This window comes from Trichoplusia ni, chromosome 15 (assembly GCF_003590095.1).
Source record: "Trichoplusia ni isolate ovarian cell line Hi5 chromosome 15, tn1, whole genome shotgun sequence".
Lineage (NCBI taxonomy): Eukaryota > Metazoa > Arthropoda > Insecta > Lepidoptera > Noctuidae > Trichoplusia > Trichoplusia ni.
Genome location: NC_039492.1, coordinates 9831308 through 9852948, shown reverse-complemented (window position 1 = coordinate 9852948; position 21641 = coordinate 9831308). Strand labels below are relative to the sequence as shown.

The following is a 21641-nucleotide window of genomic DNA, read 5'->3' as shown; positions in this document are numbered from 1 at the left end:
TAGATAAGTTAGATAAGAATAAGCCTTTTAAAAGTTGTAGGGTTGAAAGTGTTAAAGAGCTACCGAATGCAAACCGTCTGCAAATGTGCTCGAGTAGGATCCAATGAGAGCGCGCTAAAATATAATATTGACTTAATGAAGAGTTTTGGCTCCTTTTGATGATAAAATTGGTGGTGGAAAAATCGTACAAATGGAGATCTAACTAAGGCTACGTGAATAATGATGTGAAATGATATAATGTAGATTACGCCATATTACATGTACACACACACGGAACGTATTAAGACATAAGTAAAGACATATTTTCTGAAACGGAGAAAATAAAATATGCTTCTATTTCATTGACTCCCATGGCTACATAAACTAAATCCTGTTATAAAAAATCCAAATTCAATGTTTTAAATAATTTAGCAAAATATACAGGGTTATTTCGCAATGTCCAGCCATTTTTTTCTTCAAATCAATTCTTATTCGAAAACATCGAACTTGGCGAAAAAACTGTTTATTTTTATCCTAATTAAAGTACTAAACGTATGAATAAACTTTTCAACTTGAAAGTGGATATGTGGATATTTAAAATTTTCTTACTAATTAATTATTAATGCAGTTAAGAGTGTCACTAGGCCTACGTAAGGTCAGGCTGAATAAGTAGAAATTGTTATAGGCGGCTCAGGGGTCGTCGCGCGTCGTGCCGATAGTGTTTATTAGGTCGTAAGTATCTCGGACATTTTAAAATGGATTTTTGTAATATCAGTTTAAACTTGACATTTAATATATTTTTTCTTCGATCTAAAGGTTGCAATCTGACTGGATGTTGAAAAATAGCTTGTAAAGAACAAGCTATTTTTCAACATGTCAGATTTATCATTGGCAGACAGATAGCGGAAGCGACTTCGTTTTATAATGTATATTGATAGTTATTATAATTTAGGTTCCTTCTAACTTTCATAAAATTGTATTATGTAGTTATTATTATTAGAAGCAGAAGCCATTAATGTCTCGCTGTAGGGAAAAGGCCTCCCTTTCCTTCATGCATTAATATCATTCTTTGGCTAACAGAGGCAGCCACAAAAGCAAAAAAAAAGCCACTTAATAAATATACATATAAATATTTAATTTCGTAAATTCTTTACACATTCCTATAATACATCATTATTTAAACAATAAACTGTTTACAATGGAACTCACACAAACTTCAATAAAATTATACACATCTTTGAGTTGATTAGAATACCTACTATTTCTAGTAACGGGGTAAATATTGTAACTAAAGTAGAACCAGACGGTTCATTTGTAAAAATATAATCTCCTAATCTGATTTCGATCATTGGAAACGGACACAACGGGACAGGAGATCAGGGAGCCTACCATCACATCTTGCAAAAACTCACTTAGGAGTTGTGAAAGAGGGACACCGCTCTACATTATGTAGAACGTCCATCTCGCTTCCTATTTATAAGAGATAATGTTAGATTTCCTGATTCAAAATATTCAATGCATTCGGAACCCTTGACTAATTTTGGTTACAAAGCTTTTTTCATCTTTTTCGTCTACAAAATCTGGTCATGACTATTATAACCTACTTAGCAGCAGACTTTTTTTTCAACGCCTGTACGTACATTTCTAATGACTTCTGAACTTTGGGGTGGCCTACAAACATGAGGAACTCTTGAAGGTCCTGGTCAGCATTTTCGTCCATCCACCTGAGCGGGCCTGCCCTTATCTTCTGTTTGGTCATAGAGCGCGCTAGAGCGGGGATCTTGTCAAACTTCTTCACGAATTGCTTGCATTTGGCTACGGCGTCCGCTTTGTCTGACGCTACTTCGTCGATGAGGCCGACCTGTAATAACAATCTTATTATAAACACTGCTGTTTTACCAGTGAAATTTTAATGCTTTACATAGAAATTAACTTTCTGCAAGAAGTGAGTAAAAAATGCGGCAAATAATACAAAATTTCCATCAGATCTTAATTTTTCAAGTATTTTTTTTTTTCGAAAAACAAAATAAAGCATTGGCTTTCTTAATAAACACCTACTGAAAAATGTTTTTTCCATAGACGGAAATGGTACATAGACGATTTAAGGAAAAAAAGCGTAGCTAGCCGGGGTGATCCCGATAAATAAGCGAGAGTAAACCATGTATTATTATAAATTATTTTGAAACCGCTTCAAGAAATTTATAACTGTAAAAATACATTTTATTTCTAGACATAAAAACACGAATAATACCTTCAGAGCCTCATCAACGGAGAACATTTTGGCTGTAGTTAGTGCGATCTCAGCCTGCCTCTGAGGAATAGTGTTCGTCATGGTGTGCATGAACCACGTCGGCGCGACGATGCCCAGGGCTGTCTCATTCAAACCGATGCTGAACTTGCCGCTCATCATGACGCGGTACTCGCAGGACATGGATAGAAGACAGCCACCAGCTGGGGCGTGGCCCTGGAACATAAGAATAACATATTTATACATGAAAGAGGTTAATAATGAAATACGGTACAGGATATGGAATTCAATTTAAATATTTGCGTTTTGAGTTGGCATCTATCGATTTAATGCAAATCAGCACATTAATTTCTACAAAAAACCGAAAGTTAAAGCCGAATGTGAATTCTTTGCAAGAGATTTTAAATACAAGTTTAATTTTAATATCAACTTTTCAGATTATTGCTAGTATGGTAAGCCTTCAATGAGAGAATTGTAAACTAATTTCGGGTAGGATTTTTTGAAATATTTTATTATACATACATATTATATTTCTATTATAATTTTATTCTCACGGTTAAGACGAGTTATACTTACTTATCAAGATCCTAGATAAGCGTGGAAAAACAACAAATTATATTGTTAGTAAGTTATTTAATTATATTTTGCAACAAATTCATTTGTCTTGACAGATAGATATTTTCTAAATTTAGGTTCTAATTTATTTTTAAGATTTGTACGATTTATGAAGATATAGAATTGGTTTTTATGTAAGAAAAAGCAAAGATCCCACATTTTTTTGGCATTATATTATTCTTTCGCCTATTTGTACTGAACCCTCAGTGTCTCGAGTCCGTCTCGCACTTGACGCGTTCTACTTCCTATGCAATACCGACAAAGACCAAAGTCTTATAGAAGACCAGTAGCTTCTGACAGGGCCCCGATTCTGCTGGATGAATGAATTGAAATTAGATTATAAACACTTTTCGTATTGTCCTAAGCATTTTGCCAACACAATAATTAAAAATTCAGTGCGGGGCGGAACACTCATTGACAATACAATCGACTATTGTAAATAGCGACTCAGTTAGGCCTAGTTGTCTTGACCTCGAAATTCTTATTAAAAAACATTAGTTTTAAAACATGTCCCACTGGACTTTGGCCCGCAACGTAAACATAAACAGTCATATCCAAACTGGACTTTGCACTACATTTTATCAAGTACTTTATTGTTGTTCGTTTTTGGACTTTGGACTTCATTTATAGAGAGATTTGTTGGCGTACATCGCACTTTGTACTGATGTTATTCAAACAATAATAGCAATGTTTGTTTTATTCATCAAATGTTTTGCCAGCGAGAGATAAGATGATAATAATAATATATGAAATGTGCTGAAATGTAAAATTGTTATTAATACTGAACTATTTTTTTTTAAACCCGACGTAAATGATTTATTTTATAAGTTTGACGTCTATCTGTAAGTGGCGTCATAGAACCCGAACAGATGAAGCAATTTTAATTTAGGTTTTTATTATTAAAACGGAACTGAAGTAAACAAAAAACAAAATAATATACTAAAATAAATAAAAAGCATGCCACATATGACGGTACATCATAAATTAGCACGAGTCTGTAGCTAATTTCTGTTACTGAATTACATTTTGAAAAAAAAAAAGAAATTGCTACCCATTATCAAACCACTATTTACCTACCTACATGTATATTGTTTTAAAGAAGTAATGATAGATAATTTTATAATTCCATAAAATACATACATTAATAGCGGCAGCTGTAATAAAGTTGGCACCAAAGAGTTTGACCCACACTTGTTGAAGGGTCGTCCAGAACTCTTCAACTCGCTTCATATCAGGTTTGTACATTTCCATAATGTCCAGACCGGCTGAGAATACTGTTGGGGAAGCCTAAAAACAAGCATTCATCATTTATCATAGAGATTCACATTTTTTTTTTACTGTGATGTAAAATTCAAAAGAATTTCAGTCAATTTACTTAATAATACCTGTGTTTTGTTTTTATAAATAAAAACCTTCCTATCCTTCCTACAGCAATTTTTCCAATTTAAAATTATTTAATTGTATTATTTTCATTTTAAACAAGTATCATACCAGTTTGCAAGTTACTATTTGATTAGTAAAAACATTTTTTTATAAACAATTTTATTTTATATCTTATCATTATTCTGATTATTTCTGACTCATGTGTTTGTTTGAATTTAATTATTAACCAAAGTGTGTGAGAAAATTTGGAACTCCTTATCCTAGCACTACTAAATTAGAATACTAAGCAGGTTGTAAAAATTTAAAACAAAGTTTGAAATGAATATGTAATTTAAAAGGTACTGTAATTTATGAGATTAGCTGTGTAAAATGGGTAATTTTAAACACATTCTGTCACAAAAACTGCTTGTAGATAAGACAAATTCAAGCAAGTCAATGAACTGGAACCAATATTTCAATTTGAGAGTTAATTTGCTTGTTCTGATTACTACTTCTGTAATTTGGTAAAAGAATGAAGAAATAAGTATTATCAATGTATTTACTCTAGGAAAAATTATTACAAGTTTAAGTAATACATGAAAGACTTACAGATGTTAAGATCATTGCTTTGCATTTCTTATCCGCGACATCGTCTAAAGCTTTACTTAAATCACGAAGAAGGTCTAAATTCAGACTGTTTACTGGTAACCTCTGCATAGTAACTGTTGCTATGCCCTCGCCGTCCACAGCTGTGTCCACCAGAGGTCCTGAACTGGACATAGCCCTAAAACCTGGCACCACTCTCTTGGCATGGCTTAAAACTTGTCTGAGAGGAAACATTCTGAAAATTATCACATAAAACAAGTTAATTTAAGTATAAAAGTTATCTTAGTTATCACCAATTAAATGTTAAAGTACGACAAAACACTTGTTATTAAAACTCATTGACAGTAAACGTGAGAAACTTCTTCGAATATTTTAAGGCATTGACATTTTCAGGGAATCTAGATAATAACAAATAAACACCTTAATTAATTCACAAGCACTTTAATTTAATTTTATTGCAGTTCCACCGACGTTAGGCGAACTTTGGACTATCTGTCTATCACTGTTATGAAGTTCGTATGGAGTAGTGTGAGCGTGCGTGTCCGTTTATATTGGAGCAGGCACTGAGTTGCTGATTAACTGATGCCTAGATAATAGGAAATAAATGGAGTAGATAGTAGTCGTTAAAATAGGTTTGGGAAACCACAACATTGTGTGCAAGTAATAATATTTAGACCTCCGTTAAAAAACAATATCTTAAAAGTTTTTATAGAATTGATAACGAGTTGAATAAAAATATTCAAATCAAAGACTATCCATGTAGTCAATAAGAAAAAAAATCATTTATGTGACTGTGCAACCGTGTGAACTTGTGCACTGTGAATTAGTGCACATAAGGTTAAGATAACATAAATTGCGGTCCTAGATTTTATTCCCTTGCCACTATTTAAATAGTCTAGATTTTAGTTTTCATATAGCTGAAGTAATTATAATTATATCGAACTAATTGCCTTAAGTTGTTCTACGAGTGGGTTCCAATAATTTATTGAATAAGCACGTATCGTGCGTATCACTGAGGGTAATCCTGACTTTGTGGACCTAGCTGTAACTTTGTCTAATCAGAGTAATAATTTCATTCTCCTGTTCTAGCTATTCATGATCACGCGTTGTATTGTAGTATTTGTATTGTTGAAATCAAGTGTGTTTTTGCACAAAATTCTAATAGATTTGATTGCAGGGTTTAACGTTCATTCTTAAAGACCAAATAATTTAGCTTTTTTTCATGTAAGCTCATCCCATTTTATTCACAAACGTAGTGTTTAGGCTACAACTATCTGTGGTAGTCAACATCTGTGGAAATAGACTGTCAAAAATTCACGGCTTTGAAAGAAAACTGTCAATGTCAAGTCGACAGTTATTCCGTCAACAAACGCATTTTTTGCTATTTGATTTCTCGATTGTAGAGGTATTAAATAATCGTAGATTAGGATTTAAGCTCAATATGTAGGAAGATAAAAACAAACATTAATGTAATGTTCACTGTTTTTACTCGTGAAAACAAAATGTCGTTGGAACAAACGGCGTGTGACGGTAACTATGATAGGAATACTTAGTTTTTTGTCCAGTATAATCAGAATAAGCACTTTGCACTCGGAACTTCATAATAATTTAGCAACGTAATGGTTTAGATAATTATTTAAGGTATCATTCGTTACAATGTAGATAACTGTTAGTCGTTAAACAGTCTTTAGAGATTCCTTTTGTCGAGGAAATAATGAATCGACGTCTCAAAGATAGTTCTGACGTTTCAGATTTAAAAGCTTTTGAGCGTCGACTGACTGAAGTTATAGGATGTCTGCAGCCGGCTACTATGAGATGGCGAAGTAAGTAACAATTAACTTATTCTTCACTGTGTATATATTTAGTACAAGTTATCAGAATTGAATTCCAAGTCACCTTGATACAGATTATTGTGTATGAAATCTTGTTTTCTAGCTTTGCACCACTGTATACTATTATTATTAGGCTGAATAGTTATTTGTGTGAGTGTGAAAATATCAGGATTATTTTCTGTTAATCAACAAATTTACTGAGAAAGGCTAAGGGGAAACTATTATTACTATTAACTACACGGGCAAAATCACGTGCAATACCTAGTATTCTTATAAGATAAATGTAGGGATATTTATCTCATATCCGTTCATGATTTACTACAATAGATCTATACTTTCTTGCTAAAAATATGTTTTTTTTACATAGGTTATAGGTAATACATGATTTACTTAGTTTTAACATGTTTTCTGAAATAGCACAATAAGGAGATAATATTTTTGTGCCAATTATCCTAAGAGTTAAAACCTCTGTAAGATATCACTGTATCATACACATTTTTTTTTTCAGTTGTGCTGATAGTAGTATCGGTGTGTACGGCAATAGCGGCATATCACTGGCTTATGGACCCGCTCACTCCGGTTGTATCTCTAACACAGTCTCTCTGGAATCATCCCTTCTTTGCCCTCACCTCCACATTTTTAGGTAAGTCTTGACATACATAGTCATACCTAAAAAGGTCTGAATTATAGTTTCAAAGGGTTTTGACAAAGTCTGAATATATATATTTTTTTGTGCACTTAAGTCTTGGCACTGGACATTAACATTTTTCTACTTTTAACTTTTCCATTGTAATTCCTATAATTATTTTTGAGAATTGACTGTTTTCGGATACGGTTTGTTATCACCTATTTCACAAAGAAATTAATATGTACGAAAGCAAAGTATAATCACTGTAGTTGTTTAGTAAATTAGCCATAGTACACAATACACATTAACTAGGGTGAATGTGATCATACCGATCTTGTGGTCCAGGGGTTCTGGACATGATTCCAGACCCCCCTGCGTTGGTATTTTTCATCAGACTTTTCATGAAAATTGCATTTTTTTAATTTTATGTGTCATAAAATAATTTTTCCTACGTATTTCAATAATATTTTCATAACGAAAATCATTATTTAGAACTTTTCACGAAAAAAGGCATCAGCTGATTCGTAAAGATACTCGTCGGTCATCGCTCTCTTGCAAATCTAACCGACAGTGACGTCAAAATGTTCAATTCATCATGAGCTGAAGCAATGGCGGGGTCGCTATTAAGCCGCTTGAATAAACCGATTCATCAAAAGACCGATGAAAAACGGTATGGAATCATGTCGAGAACCCCTGGACCTCGGGATCGGTATGACGTCCCTTCCACCTTGTATATTATCAACTGGCCCACGAAATATTTTTTTCCAATAGAAATAGTTGCTTGGAATGTCTTTTGACCCATAACATACATAATAAAAAACGCAATACAACAAGGACAACAAGTTCATAAAAACGATAATATGTTCCAGTGCTGCTGTTCATGATGGGTGTCCACAGGAAGGTGGTAGCGCCCAATATCATCACGGCCCGCACCCGCTCCGTGCTCAACGACTTCAACATGTCGTGCGACGACACCGGCAAGCTCATCCTCAAGCCGCGCCCAGCCAACACATAACTACTTACTGTACATATTTCATAAGCTAAGAATAAATTGTTTCTTTGTTAACTTGCCTTTCAATATATATGGCTTTTTTTAATAGTGGCCAGAGGCCTAATTCTGCTATTTACAAAGGCCAATGAATGGAAATAGGATTAAATTAAGGGCATACAGGCGTAAAATACATCAATAAAACAACCTTTACAAGAATCTATCCAAGTTTGTTTATTACTTATAACTTTGGTGTGTTTATTATATACAATAAATAAATGATAACTAAGAAAATAGGTCTATCATACAAAACCACCTTAAACAATAACAAAGTGTTGCAGTTCAAATAATACATACAACAATTATCATAACTAGTACATATTGCATTCATATTAATTTACTAGAAGAATTTACTAAAGATTTGGCTAAAGTTTTAACAAATGCCAGTTATATAATAAATTCTGGGTTAATACATAATGCAAGTGATTAATTAATAACGTAAATTAATTAGTGAAACATCTTCGTAATCTTTACTACTCACAAACATCCACATTGGCCGCGAGTGCCCTTTCTATAATTTTATCTTCTACAATCATAAGCATTCAATAGTTTTCGCCCAACTAACACTACTTACTTTGCTCAAAGTATGCTTAGACTCATCATGGAGTAATTGGAATTAATTACATTATCATTACATTGGAATAAATTTAAACAACTTATCGATTATAAAAAAATATTGTATAAAATTTATTTAATTTGGGCAGTGTTAATTTAGGGAACGATTTATTTATTTCCAACGTTCAATTCCTCACAGTAAATGCAATTCGGAGTGCACACCTGAGTCGATCCTTGCAAGCAACAGTCGCCATTACAGATAATATTCAACAAGGGTACTATATTTATATAATAACTATCATAAAGTATTGTGCTGACTGTGCAAGTAATGAACTAACCATCCTAAGTTAATAATTTTATTTAATACTAAGTTACTATACACGAAAGACAAGTGTTTGTGCTAAACGAGATACCGATAGCTATTTTATAATGTAAATAACGATGGAGCGTGTAACTACCTCCAAATAGCGACATAGACTAAGTACAGTAGTTGCGACAATGTTTACAATATACACCTTGTTTAAAATCTTCTGTGCACTGTTTTACCGACACTACTTACAATTGACAGATTTAACGCCATCTATTAAAACATTGCACGCAACTAGATGTTAAAGTTAACAGAATTAGTTTTATGATCATAAAGTTTTAAAAAAGCTTGTCATACTTCAGTCAATCTACCGACAGTGATTTTAACTGGGTATCGTCGACAGTATATAGTAATTAATAATACTAGGTATGAAGTAAATTAGACGGTTAATTCATGCAATGCAAATCTATTAATAGATAAAGAAATTGCCTACAGTTGATAGATAAGAAGACGCAAGAAATTAAGTGACTGCGCGCACGAACCACGCAATAAATTTGCGACAATCGACGATCGGAAGCGGTGACAGACGTTCATCCCGAAATAACTAGGTGCCGTAATATGATGCACTAGAACCATTACGTTGTAGAGACAGATGGAGCTATGCAAAATTAGCGCCATCTCTCTTTTATAATGAATGGCTGTAACACTTCATAATTCGGCCCCAGGTGTGCGCCACTCACACGTAGGACTACTTCTAGTTAAAATAGAAATAAACATGTATGAGCCCTTCTTTACCCATAACCTTCCTCATGGAAACATAAAACTTATGCTAAAGTGAACTGTATATATAATATGCAGTATGACATCGCTGAATCGACTGAAACACTAATTTCAATCGGACCAATAACTTGAGATCCTATTTAAGAAGTAGAATTAAATTAACATTCAAAGATTGATTTTGAGCGTAATCAGCGGCTTTCAATATAATTAAAAAATATAGTAATCTCACCTTCGAGCTCCACCTAGCGGGCATTACACGAACTAGAGGGAGCCGCGAACTGTTAACACTTATAAACTTGTAAATAAACAGTACATGCTTCGTTATACTTATATTTGAGTTAATACATCAATAGTGAAAACATTTATATCATACCTATAAATTCAATTTAAAATTATTATGTTAGTTAACATCAAGGCAGTGGTACATGCATAAATTCAACATTGTTAACACGAGATACTTAACACTTTATAATAATTTTAGAAAAGGCATTGTAATACTCATATACGCTAGGTACGCCCTTAACTTTCATTGTATAAGGCATAGTTTTACGTCAACTATACATTTCTGTCATAATATAAATACAGGAGTTGTATTTCGTGAGTGTGTAACAATCGATGGTAGATACATCTCAGTCTTAAAACAATATGTCGCACGAATGTTGAGCGAAACAAGTAGTAATTAACAATTGTGAATAAATCTTTGGAACCGAATACAAACGCAAATCACCACCCATCAAAGGGATATGCGTAACAATATAATTTGTGCTATATAAAAATTTACAATATCTATTATTTAATACCATCCAATACTGGGATCAATAAATTTATAATAAAGACAAAGTATAACTATTAGTTGTATCTAAGTATAATGAAACAATAAATTGACATTGATGTTAATATTCCTATGGGTTAAGTGCAGTTTATGGGTCATTCACACTCGAGACAATTCAAGTCTCCGATTTCTGACTGACTTAATTCTGGAACGACGCAAGCTGAATGAAACTCCATGAGTGTATAGGCAGTGGTCGCTTGAAGATTAATGTCTGCGTACATCAGAGACTTGCATTACCCAGTGTACGGGGAATTATATCAGTAACGGTTTATTTGGAAAAAATGCACAATAAATTGTGGTAACAGTATGACCCAATTCAGTTTTATACATTAGATTAAAATGTAAATAATACTTCTTCGATTACGTTACACATACGAGTTGTCTAAGCCTTATCATCATAGTTTTATAAAAGCTAACTTACGACTGACGTAAAATTCTGTTGTGACGTAGAGGGTTGAATGAAACCTTGCACGAATGTGGGTAGTAGGGAGTTTCTCAATAATTCTACTTAATATGTTGCTTTTGAAGCTCGCTAACTATTAACGTAAGAAAAATAGAATTTCGTGTTCATATATTTCTAACTTCGTATATTCATACCCCAAATTCATACAAGAAATTAGTCAAAGGAAGTTTTGTGTAGGTAATGGATATATTTATAGATTTCTTTTATTTTTCACCCGCAGGATTCCATATCAAAATAACTCAAAGAATGCAAGCAGTTCTCTCATCGAAATAGCAAAGTGTTCTTGGTTTTTTATAAACTGCGTCGTTTTACTTTGATCTCTGACATGGTCGGAAGCTGTCATCAGCTTAACTTAACCATATGAATTGGCTTTGGATTAATAGTGGTCCACGGTCAATATGATGAGAGATAGATATTATGTTTTCTACCACTGACCTCTATTATAATACGCTCTGTTATACGCTGATAGCTGTCAAATTGTAACGAATAGTGACAGTGTTAAGTCAATTATAATAGAGATCAATGTATTCAATATAGATAGTAGGTGTATCACTAAGGAGCAAAACAAACGCGTGCCGAGATATCCCCACAGTTAATTATTGTCGCATTATTCTCCACAGCAACATGCAAGGCTCGAGTGCTGCCCTCACGCCGCCAGCAGGGTCCGGATGTTTTTCGGCGTCGACTGGTGGTTCAAATGCTTCGTCGTATACCTTAACGCGTTGAGGAGGGGTTCAGCTTTCGTTGGGGGTTGTTGCTGGAGGAACTTGACGCAGCCCTTGACGTCGACGGAGGACGAGCGGCAGAAGGCACCGGAGGGGTGGACCCAGTCGTAGAGGATGATGAGGCCCACCATCACGCGGAGGACTAACAGCGACGTCTCTTCGCGACTGAACTGGGCCACGAGTTTCCTGTAAAATTACACAATTCATGTTAACCGTGTCATTTATTAATATCATTTTATTGCCGAGTTATTATCGTGTCCTCAACTCATAAACTATATAAACTTGGATCCAGATTTCTTGAAATTATGTTAATACGTCCCAATTTACGCACGAAATTCAGGAACTAGGGTATCATTTTCTTTGATGCGACATGTAAATAAAGAAGTTGGTGCGTTTGTTTGGGGTCACATGTGTATGTTTACTGGTTTTACGACATAATAAAACTATGTGGGAGCCGGGCTTCGAGCGTCGATTCGGGTCGCGCCACCCACGGGCCGCCGGGTCCCGTATGCCGGCAGGTATGCTCACAAACTGTATATTTGTGAATATGAACTATTCTACCTGTATTTGTGTAGTGAGTAGCGTATACCATGGAAGTGCCAGCTTCGTTAATTGCTAATGATTTAATGTTGATAACAATTAGATACTGTTATGAACGTCGAAAATATTAAATATTCTGTTCATTATACTTTAATTATGATTAGTTACTTTGTTTAACATTTCTATTGCATTGATTTGGGAGCAGACGTTCGGTACTTAAAAGAACGCATTTTTTACAACATGTATTTTATATGCGTTCTTATGCACGCACATCGAGGACGTTGTAAGATGCTTTGCTTAGATTTTGCCGCTGTAATATACTTCTGCAAAGCTATCAATTATACATTGTTTTTAAAATCTAGAAGCCGTCAAGCAAACATTTACTTTAAGTAATAAATCAGCAGAGTAGAGTTTGTTAGGTAGAGATAGGTATACAAGTAGGTAGGTGGGTAGGTACGAATAATATTATCAGTTGCGATCATTGTCGAAGGTTTACACAAAAGGTTAATCAAATTTCCTGCTGACTAACATTTACATGTTAGTTCAGGACGGGGTTTAGGCGGAAATGCTGTGACGTCACGGAAACACGAGTGGGTTCGAGTGTAAATCAAATACGCAGACACAATGTTAATATGGCTTTAATATTCGTTGGATGAACCGATATTTGCGTCACTCTAAATACAGTGCGACTTCACAATGAGTTGTGACGATATGCTTCAATATATCTCTAAATCTATATAACCTAAGCCATTTGAAGTTTTTACTGTTAGGGGTCTACCCCCACTTTCAATAGTAGATGTAATTGTTGAAGAAAGACGGTGAACTACATGGAGTAGAGTAGCACCTCTATTCTACAGCTGCATCAGCCTCAAGAGGTAGCTCCCTTAGTTATCACTTTTAGAAGGTATCTCTTGATAGTCATGATAGGGATGAACTGTAATGCGTCAATTTAAACCTAGTTCAATTGACAGAGATGAAGCTCTACAGCCGAATTTTACGATCAAACTATTACGGCATTAAAACTAGACAGCTTCGGTTAATATTATCCCCAAGAGTATTAAATCCGAGTGGAAATACAGATTATATCTTGAACGACACAAAGGACAGAGTGATACAATGAAGCTGGTGGGAATCCTTTTCAAAATTCGTCTTTACCAGCGATGTTAATAGAGTAATATTAAAATACATACACCAATGATAAAAAAATAGGAGTAGAGCCGTAGATTTACCCCAGGCCAAATTCAAGATCTTAAATTTTCGTGAAACTTTACTTAGGTAGTATCAGACTAATACAATAAAAGGGAGGTAATATTACGTATTTAAGTAAAGTAGCGATACAGTAGTCGGAGTTTACAGCCTGAGCGTACGACGGGCCCTTTGTCCTAGAACAAAAATGACCGCCATCGACTCACCTTGACCCATTTTCACGGTAGACTTACGGCAACCCCCATAAGCATGCGAAGATATTTTATTATCCAGGGACATGCCACCTGAAGTGGTCTGTTTGAGTAAGATTCTTATAGTATTGGCAGCAACGCGGCTTTAAAGAGTGTTCGGTATTTTTTTTGTTTGCTAAAATTCAATAGTCTTCCTTTACAAGATGGTTGCAAAAATGCAATTAACCTGCACGGATAGCCAAGTGGTATAGGTTTAAAAGCCAAACCCTCTACGCAACGTGTCATGGGTTCGATCCACACGTAGGATAAGCATTTGCGTAATCCACGAATGACTGTTCTAAGTCTGGGTGTCTTTGAGCATGTGACCTGAATTTCTTGAAACTCCCGTCACAAGCACAAAATTCCTAAGTGCGGGAGTCCTTTCGAAAAAAAGAGATAATAGTTTTATTTTAAGAAATGGTGGTAGGTCTCTGGCTCTACTAAGCGCCTTATACTGTCTCGATAACCAAAGTACTTTATTAACTATGCCAAATTTATTAGGTGAGAATTAACATTGAAAATGCTGTACCTCTTTAGGAGTTTCTATGACAAATCGCAGACCATTTTTATAGCCAGTGGCATCAATTGAAATTCGTGTCGGGTCGACATTGTCACTTTCGATAGAACATTGGGTACTTGGTCTTGTGCGTTACTGTTAGCTTCCGAAATTGATAACATTCTTATCCAAACGCTGTTTTTGCTACGAGAGAGAATTTTATCAGAAGCACTTGTTTTTTTTAACTGCTCTTACAATTTGAATATGTATTTATTTATTTATTTATTTATGTACACACAACAGACACAGAGTAAAACTCGTATAAAAAGAAAAACACCGAAGGTACAAAGGTACTGCTTATTTCTCAAGAAATTTCTTCCAGCAGACCTGCGACAGGAGATGACAAAAAGAAACATAAACACAGTGTGTAGACAAATATAGGACAATAAAAATAACAAATACACAACATAAAACAATATTTATAAAATATATACTTATATAAATATATAATATAACATAAGACAAGGACGTTAAGCTATCTTAGTGATGCAAGATAGTGTTCTTTGACACGACGTTTAAATATACTGATAGATTGGGAGTCGCGAATGTTAGGCGGCAGCGCATTCCACAGCCGCGCTGCATGGACAGAGAAGGAGAAGGAATAGAAGTCGGTGGAGTGAGGTTGAATTTTGAGATGGGATTTAAGGTGTGATCTGTATATACTTAGTCTCAGTTTTCGTTTAACTGTTTCAAAGGAACTGGGTCGAAAGTTATTTATAGTTTGTTTATTTTGTTAGATAAATATATGTACTACTAAGGCCCGATTTTTCAATCGTCAAATAACTTGTATCTGAGGAATAAATATGGCCGTTTGACATATTTTCTATCCAAAAGCTGTCAAAACGTCAAACATATTCGTTGAATAAAAGTTATCTGGCAATTGAAAAATCGGCCCTAAGCCTTTTATTCTTTTATCTTCTTCTTGTCTAGTCTTATTATCTTACTTATTTCATATAGTCACTACCTAATGAGTAGTTACGTCAAGTTTATCTTTTGCAGTCATAATACTGGCGCAAACGCCTATCTCAATTGAAAACAATTCTTTTTATAGGTACACCAGCTTTTAATTAATATAATAAAATATGAGTGATTGTTGACAACGAAAACCCAACACAATTGGATACGGATTTTGACGACGGATTTCATTTTTCGTTAAATATCCTATTTAGCTTAAATCCTATTTTATTTCGATACTATCTTTTTGCCCGCGTCCGCGATGTCAGTTATATCGCGTTTCCAAGGGAACTCTTCAAAAGTCCGAGATAAAAACTATCCTATGTTCTTTCTCAAGGTCAACTCTATCTCTGTACCGAATTTCATTAAAATCAGTTCAGTGGTTTAGAGGTGAAAGCGTAACAGACAGACAGACAGATAGACAGACAGAGTTACTTTCGCATTTATAATATTAGTAAGGATAAAGTAAGTACTGAAATATCAAAGTATGTAACCTCTTTGTACCAAAAGCATCCGCTTTCTATTTCATCATTTAGGCACACGCAATTGCATCATCAAACGATTGACGCCTCCTTTCGTGCATAATTTTTGCAACTGGCGCTGTTACGATAAGCTGCACGAATATTGTACGATATAGGGGAAATACTTTCGTAGTTTTTGCGAAGAGAACTTCATAGTAATTAAAAACTCTATGGTGTTGAATTCCTCACGCAATATGTAGGCAGTTGATGAGTACGGTTTTCTATACAGGGATAGGCATAATAATTGTTCGACGGAACAATGTACCGATTACCTCGAACTAGTTGTCAATTATGCATGCAATATCGAAGTTGCATAGAGCACGGAAGCGGTCACTTGGGGCCAATCGATGCGAGGTACTGAACGAAATTACGCGGTCAACGCAACTCGCTCGGCTTCATATTGATAAGGAAATGCAAGGGAGGAAGCCGTTATCTCTGGTTTAATTAAACTTGTGTACTCTCGGTTGGATCGCGTAAACAATTCAACATTCGAACGGTACAGGAACGTGAATAACTCGGAATAATCTGTACTTGTTTAGTCTCGAGTTTGAAAACTACGTAAACAAGGCAATCGGTAACCTAAACAAGTCAAAATACTTTACGGTAAGTTGGGGAACAGTAACAAATCAAGGAAGCGTAGGAGGCGGTTATGGCAAAGTCCGCATGCGACGGACACGCCGAGAAAGTAATTGGAAAACACGACATTATGTGGCGCCTGCCTGCAGTGATGTAACAACGTTATTATGGCTACACCGGCAATGTGCAATTAATGCAGTGTCCAACGATATGATACACGATACATAGGACACATGTTTTAGTTATCAAGTAACATGTGGTACACGACTGTCGAGGCCGAATGGATTTATAGCCAAACTAATTTTGGAGCACTCCACCGATAGCTTGCACGAAAATCGTTGGAAGTGGAAAACAATTCAGAGAATTGCTTTGAATTACTTTTTACTTGGTAGTTGCAAGAGCATTTCTGTTTTCCACCCTCGACAGACAAGGGAAAAGGGAGTAAATTAGTTTTACTGGTAGGTAATTGCTGTCCAATCAGTAGGTCTTGGGGGATATAAAACGTTGTCTATTAGTTTTTCGCTTATTACTTGTTGTCAGAGTTTGATTCTAAAATCCTAATAACAGCTGTGAACTAGACGCTTTGAAACCGTAAGCTCAAACGGTAATTACGGTTGCTTTTGTAAAGTTTGTATGTTAACAAGTATTGTTTAAATTGGTCAGGGCTTGAGTAGTGGAGCTTCGACTAGGGACACGAAAAAAGTATCGATACTTTATGGTATCGAGTAGGTTTCTTTTTGATACCGATACTTTTGTTATTTATCTTATATTTATGTACCATTTGCTATTTTTTCATTTTCTCTTACTGAATGAAGGTACAGTACAGAAGATACTTATAAGAACTCGATACTTTGAGGTATCGATGCTTTTGTGTTGATTCTTTTACGAGTACGATACTTTTTTATCAATATTACTCATGAGTAAAGTATCGATACTTTCTATTCGATATCGTGTCACTAGCTTCGACAATGGTTCTAGACGAGGGATTGCGCCTTAAGTGGTACCGGTGCGTGTGTACTGATGTTGAGACACTCGAGGCACGTGTCTACCCAAGTGACAGTTGGTTTATCTTTATTTATGTCCCGACGATTATGTGTTCTGACGGTGGCTGGAGCGTATCGATGTCGGGGCTCCGACACATGATCCTCATTTGAAATGTATACCCTCGCATTGTTACAAGGATAACTCGGACAGGACTGACCACGATGACTTTACTACTGTGTTTAGCTGTTGTGACTATCAACAGCTTCTGTTTATTAAGAAAAAATTGGGCATGTTTTAATAGGGTATATGACAAAAATTTGTTTAGTCCTTAAGACAAATTTGTAAACTATATGGGATACATTTTTTTCTTTTATTTTGTAAACAAAAATAAAGGTGATAAAGTGAAATAAAAAATCATGTGACGTCACTTACCAGTACGCTTTTTACTAGCAAGTGATGTTACTAGCCCCCCACTACCATACATTTTTAATAATCTGAAATGCTTTTAATCTTCCTAACTTCTAATGATGTGAGACCGTGAAAAATACGTATTCATTATTTTTCGGCAATCTGTCTTCATAACTGATTTATATTATTAGATTTAGTCAAATACCCTATTAGTTTCGTTGAGTTTCGATGACTGATTCGTTTAAATCATCCGGCTTAAATTAACTTTTAGTATAAACAGTCAGAGAGTGAAATATAACCCGCTTTTAAAGATATCGGGAGAAGGCTTCCGCACTATTAATCATGGTCCACAGCTGTTGCTCCACTAAACAATAAAAGTCGAGCACATGCCAGACAATAAGTTTTGTAGCCTTGTTCAACTTTAATTTGCTGAAGTAACTCGGATAGTCGGAATTAGACATTAACTGAGGCGTTCGTAAATAGATTTTCAGAGTTTAAGATTTACAGGTGTTCCTTATAATCCGTATTACGTAGGAATACGGTTCACGTTTGAGAACCGAGTTCGTAGGTGTAATTTGAGATTTGCTCCGGCCAGGCAGGTTTACTGTGTCGGTCTAGTTTTGAAACGAGTGCAGTATTACGGGCGCTTTTGATCATCACAAAACGTACGTCGTATTGTGCTGGATACTGGAGTACTGTAAACAGTATGTATTACATATGACTGCGGCACTGACACGATTTCTTTTTTTCCGCAAATCTTGATACTTTTCGCAATTGAAATGAGAGTTTTGCGACGAGGTCGGGGTGAACTGTCGTTGAGAAAATTTCTCACAAAGTTTCTTTTCATAATTTTTCAAGCGAAATAACGTTTCTTTTTTGCATTCAGTGTGTGTTCTTTTAAGTCTTGCCATTTTCTTGATTATACCAAAATATGGGACCGTTTTTTTAATAAAATTTTATCTTCCCTGTCTCTTGTTGTATGTTTGCTTACTACGCAGCGCATTTTATTTATGGCGTCAGGGTAATAACATGCATATCGAGGGCTGTAAACAATAACGAGGTCGTCTGAAGTGGTTTCGACACGTGTCGAAGAGACGGCACGAGAAGGAGGGCACGTGGCTTTTAATATTCACTTTTATTTAAATGACATGATTCAAGAGGGTGCATAATGGTCAAGCCTAGGTTTTTGTTTTGCGACACCAGTAATTGGAAGTTATCACTGGTTGTTATAATATAGATTCCAGTTTTACACAAGGTCACAGCAAATTAATTGATAAGTCCTCTGTTAAGTACTTAGCGGTTTGTCTAAAACATTTGGAACCCCGTTTCATAATCGTACAGAAGACGAACTTTCCTGTCGCCTAATCACCTATCACATTTTTGCCACTTACCATTTAGGCAAGTTTTTGACAGTTAAGGCGAGAAAACTGACAGGGTTACTTTCCAATAAAGATAAAAGGGACAGTACTTACGGGTTTTCGAGCATCCTGAGACAGACTTTGGCCATAGTGCTGAGGGTCTCTGTCGTATTTTCCAAATCTTGTTGGTTATCGTTCACGAACTGGCTGGTGGCTTCGGACAGGACCTTCAGCATCGGCGTGGCTTGAGCGTAGAAGAGGGACATTCTGTTCGCAACCTCTGCGGTTATGTGCGGCTCTTCTCCGGGAGGTAGGTCTGCGTTTATCAGACCACCCCGGGACACGCTCCGCCTGTAGTAGCTGAAGTCGTTCTGTATCGCTGGTGTTTTCATCTGTTGGAAAAAAGGAGAATCAATTAAGGATTTTTTGTAACCTGTATGATTAATTGGATATCAACCAAATCAAGTCTGTAGGATACACTACAGGTATAATCATGATCTGCGTGAGGAAATGCTGCTAGAGTGTCTAATATAGAGAGAAAGTAAACGTATATTATACGTACATAATATTTTTCCTTATGTACCACAATTGAACGTAAAAGATTAAATAAATAAACGTAACTAAATAACACAGGAAAAACACAAGCAGTCATGAGACTGCACTATTTGCGTCCATAGAAAACCATACATACATTTAAATATTAGTGAAACCTGAAACATTATATTCACCAGCCTAAATGTGTGTTTATTAGCGCTTTTGTTTTCCGTGTAAACAAACAAATACGAAGGCGACAAATAATCTTGAACAATATACAGCAATCTGCAATTAATATCACGCTGAGAGAACTCGAAACGTGATAATTAAGTTATTCCCAGAATCCCTTGGGCGTCATTGTCACTGTACGTATATCGCTTAATGATGATTAAGCTCAGCGTGAGTCCGATTATACTACGTCATGGGGTCCATCAGAAAAAAATAAATAACCGCGAATGCAATACATTCAATATGACAGGCCGAGATGAATAGCTGACGTACGTTCATTCACGGCAATACCAAAATTAAATATTTGATATACGAAAATGAATCTTACTGCTTAAAAATAAAGGTGTTGTTGTCTAGTATTGGAGTAACAGCGACGGTACCGCGGATTATTTTCGTAGACCCCACGCAAAGGAGACGCGTGAGCAATGAGCATGCGATTTGTCCCGAGATTATCATAACGATACATTGTTCGTTACTTCATGTTTATATTGAAACCCCATGTTAGATATTGTTATTGCCAGAGGTGGGACTATGCAAATATTTTTGTCGTGAGGCTGTGACCTTGGATGCATGACCACCCTCAGAGATTTAATTTGTATTTTCTACCTTGGAATAGAGTTCTTATAATTAACACACTGTGTGTTAATCGTACGAATTTGGGTAACGAATAAATAGATTATTTTGTTCCAAAAAATAATTGTTCAAAAATGCAAATTTTGGGAACAGCGTTTTAGCTGGGGCGCACTTTTTCAGTGCTTATATTTTCCTTATTAAAAGGGTGGCACGTAATCCAATTACCTAAATCAGAATTAAAAGTAAATGAACTAAGCCAGCATTATCCTGTGCTTATTAATATTTTCAGGACTTTTTGTGATCTTAACTCTTTCGGCCGATGTTTTTCTAGATGAAATAAAGTTATAATGCGAACCTAATAGTGAATTTATCGTACTTAATAGAGCAATTTAGAATTCAGTATTTGTAATATAAAAGCTAGTAGTAAAAACTGATTGCTGCAAAAACCATAGGCATCGTTCATCGCGATGCGGTGCGGGCAATTTATTGAACAATTGAAGTACGCAATCACGTTATTCCCATCTTTATGTCTATAAAACATGCAACGTGAAAGTCCATGATATCTAAAAAGTTGATATATAACTGCCAATTTCAATAATATCATCTGTTTTCATAACTAAGTTTAAGGAGAGATTCAAAATACGTCAGCATATAATATCTATTACTACAATGGCCTCATCATAGACTCACAATGAGTAGTCTAAAAGCAATATTATTAAAAGTATCAAGATCGATTGGTCATCGTAGATTGTTTTTAAAACAATAGGCTAGTCCATTTTTAAAATAGTCTCTTGCATTGTGCAATACTTTGAGTAAGGAGCGAGTAATTATTTTGAGTGGCTGACGGAACTCTCCCGTGCCGTTTCGGTCCTTGACAGCTGCGAAGCATTCATGGATCTTTGTATTTTTTTTAAGATGTATTTTCCGATACCAAGAGAATAAATGTAAAGTCTGCATCACCTAGATATTATTTCTGTAATCAGTCAGGAGTAT

General features: G+C 35.4%; 3 protein-coding genes across 3 annotated transcripts in view; 1 reads left to right on the top strand and 2 right to left on the bottom strand.

Moving 5' to 3' along the window:
* Positions 1-1128: 1128 nt before the first annotated feature.
* LOC113501328 (enoyl-CoA delta isomerase 1, mitochondrial-like) lies at positions 1129-5379 on the bottom strand. The gene is made up of 5 exons (XM_026882451.1): positions 5231-5379; positions 4814-5045; positions 3983-4129; positions 2231-2443; positions 1129-1840 (listed from the first exon to the last, which is right to left on the bottom strand). The coding sequence occupies exons 2-5, from the start codon at positions 5042-5044 to the stop codon at positions 1580-1582; spliced, it is 852 nt and encodes a 283-aa protein (XP_026738252.1). The 5' UTR covers position 5045; positions 5231-5379; the 3' UTR covers positions 1129-1579.
* A 774-nt stretch (positions 5380-6153) lies between these two features.
* Positions 6154-8336, top strand: LOC113501571 (nuclear envelope phosphatase-regulatory subunit 1). Its single transcript, XM_026882773.1, has 4 exons — positions 6154-6340; positions 6562-6633; positions 7151-7285; positions 8140-8336. The coding sequence occupies exons 1-4, from the start codon at positions 6283-6285 to the stop codon at positions 8283-8285; spliced, it is 411 nt and encodes a 136-aa protein (XP_026738574.1). The 5' UTR covers positions 6154-6282; the 3' UTR covers positions 8286-8336.
* Positions 8337-8467: 131 nt separating this feature from the next.
* LOC113501570 (protein FAM49B) overlaps positions 8468-21641 on the bottom strand; it is a 34583-nt gene continuing 21409 nt past the window's right edge. Inside the window, exons 3-4 of the mRNA XM_026882772.1 lie at positions 19428-19705; positions 8468-12166 (exon numbers count right to left, since the gene is read on the bottom strand). Of these exons, the coding sequence (XP_026738573.1) occupies positions 11902-12166; positions 19428-19705 (543 nt within the window). The 3' untranslated portion in view covers positions 8468-11901. The remainder of the gene's footprint in view (positions 12167-19427; positions 19706-21641) is intronic.

Bases quoted from the DNA above. Each gene is read 5' to 3' on its own strand.
- LOC113501328 (XM_026882451.1), bottom strand. From the start codon at position 5,044: ATGTTTCCTCTCAGACAAGTTTTAAGCCATGCCAAGAGAGTGGTGCCA. The intron at 4,130-4,813 runs GTAAGTCTTTCA...GCTTGTTTTTAG, and splicing joins AAGCAATGATCTTAACATCT to GCTTCCCCAACAGTATTCTC. The intron at 2,444-3,982 runs GTATGTATTTTA...CTTATGTTCCAG, and splicing joins TTACAGCTGCCGCTATTAAT to GGCCACGCCCCAGCTGGTGG.
- LOC113501571 (XM_026882773.1), top strand. From the start codon at position 6,283: ATGTTCACTGTTTTTACTCGTGAAAACAAAATGTCGTTGGAACAAACG. The intron at 6,634-7,150 runs GTAAGTAACAAT...TTTTTTTTTCAG, and splicing joins GGCTACTATGAGATGGCGAA to TTGTGCTGATAGTAGTATCG. The intron at 7,286-8,139 runs GTAAGTCTTGAC...AATATGTTCCAG, and splicing joins CCTCACCTCCACATTTTTAG to TGCTGCTGTTCATGATGGGT.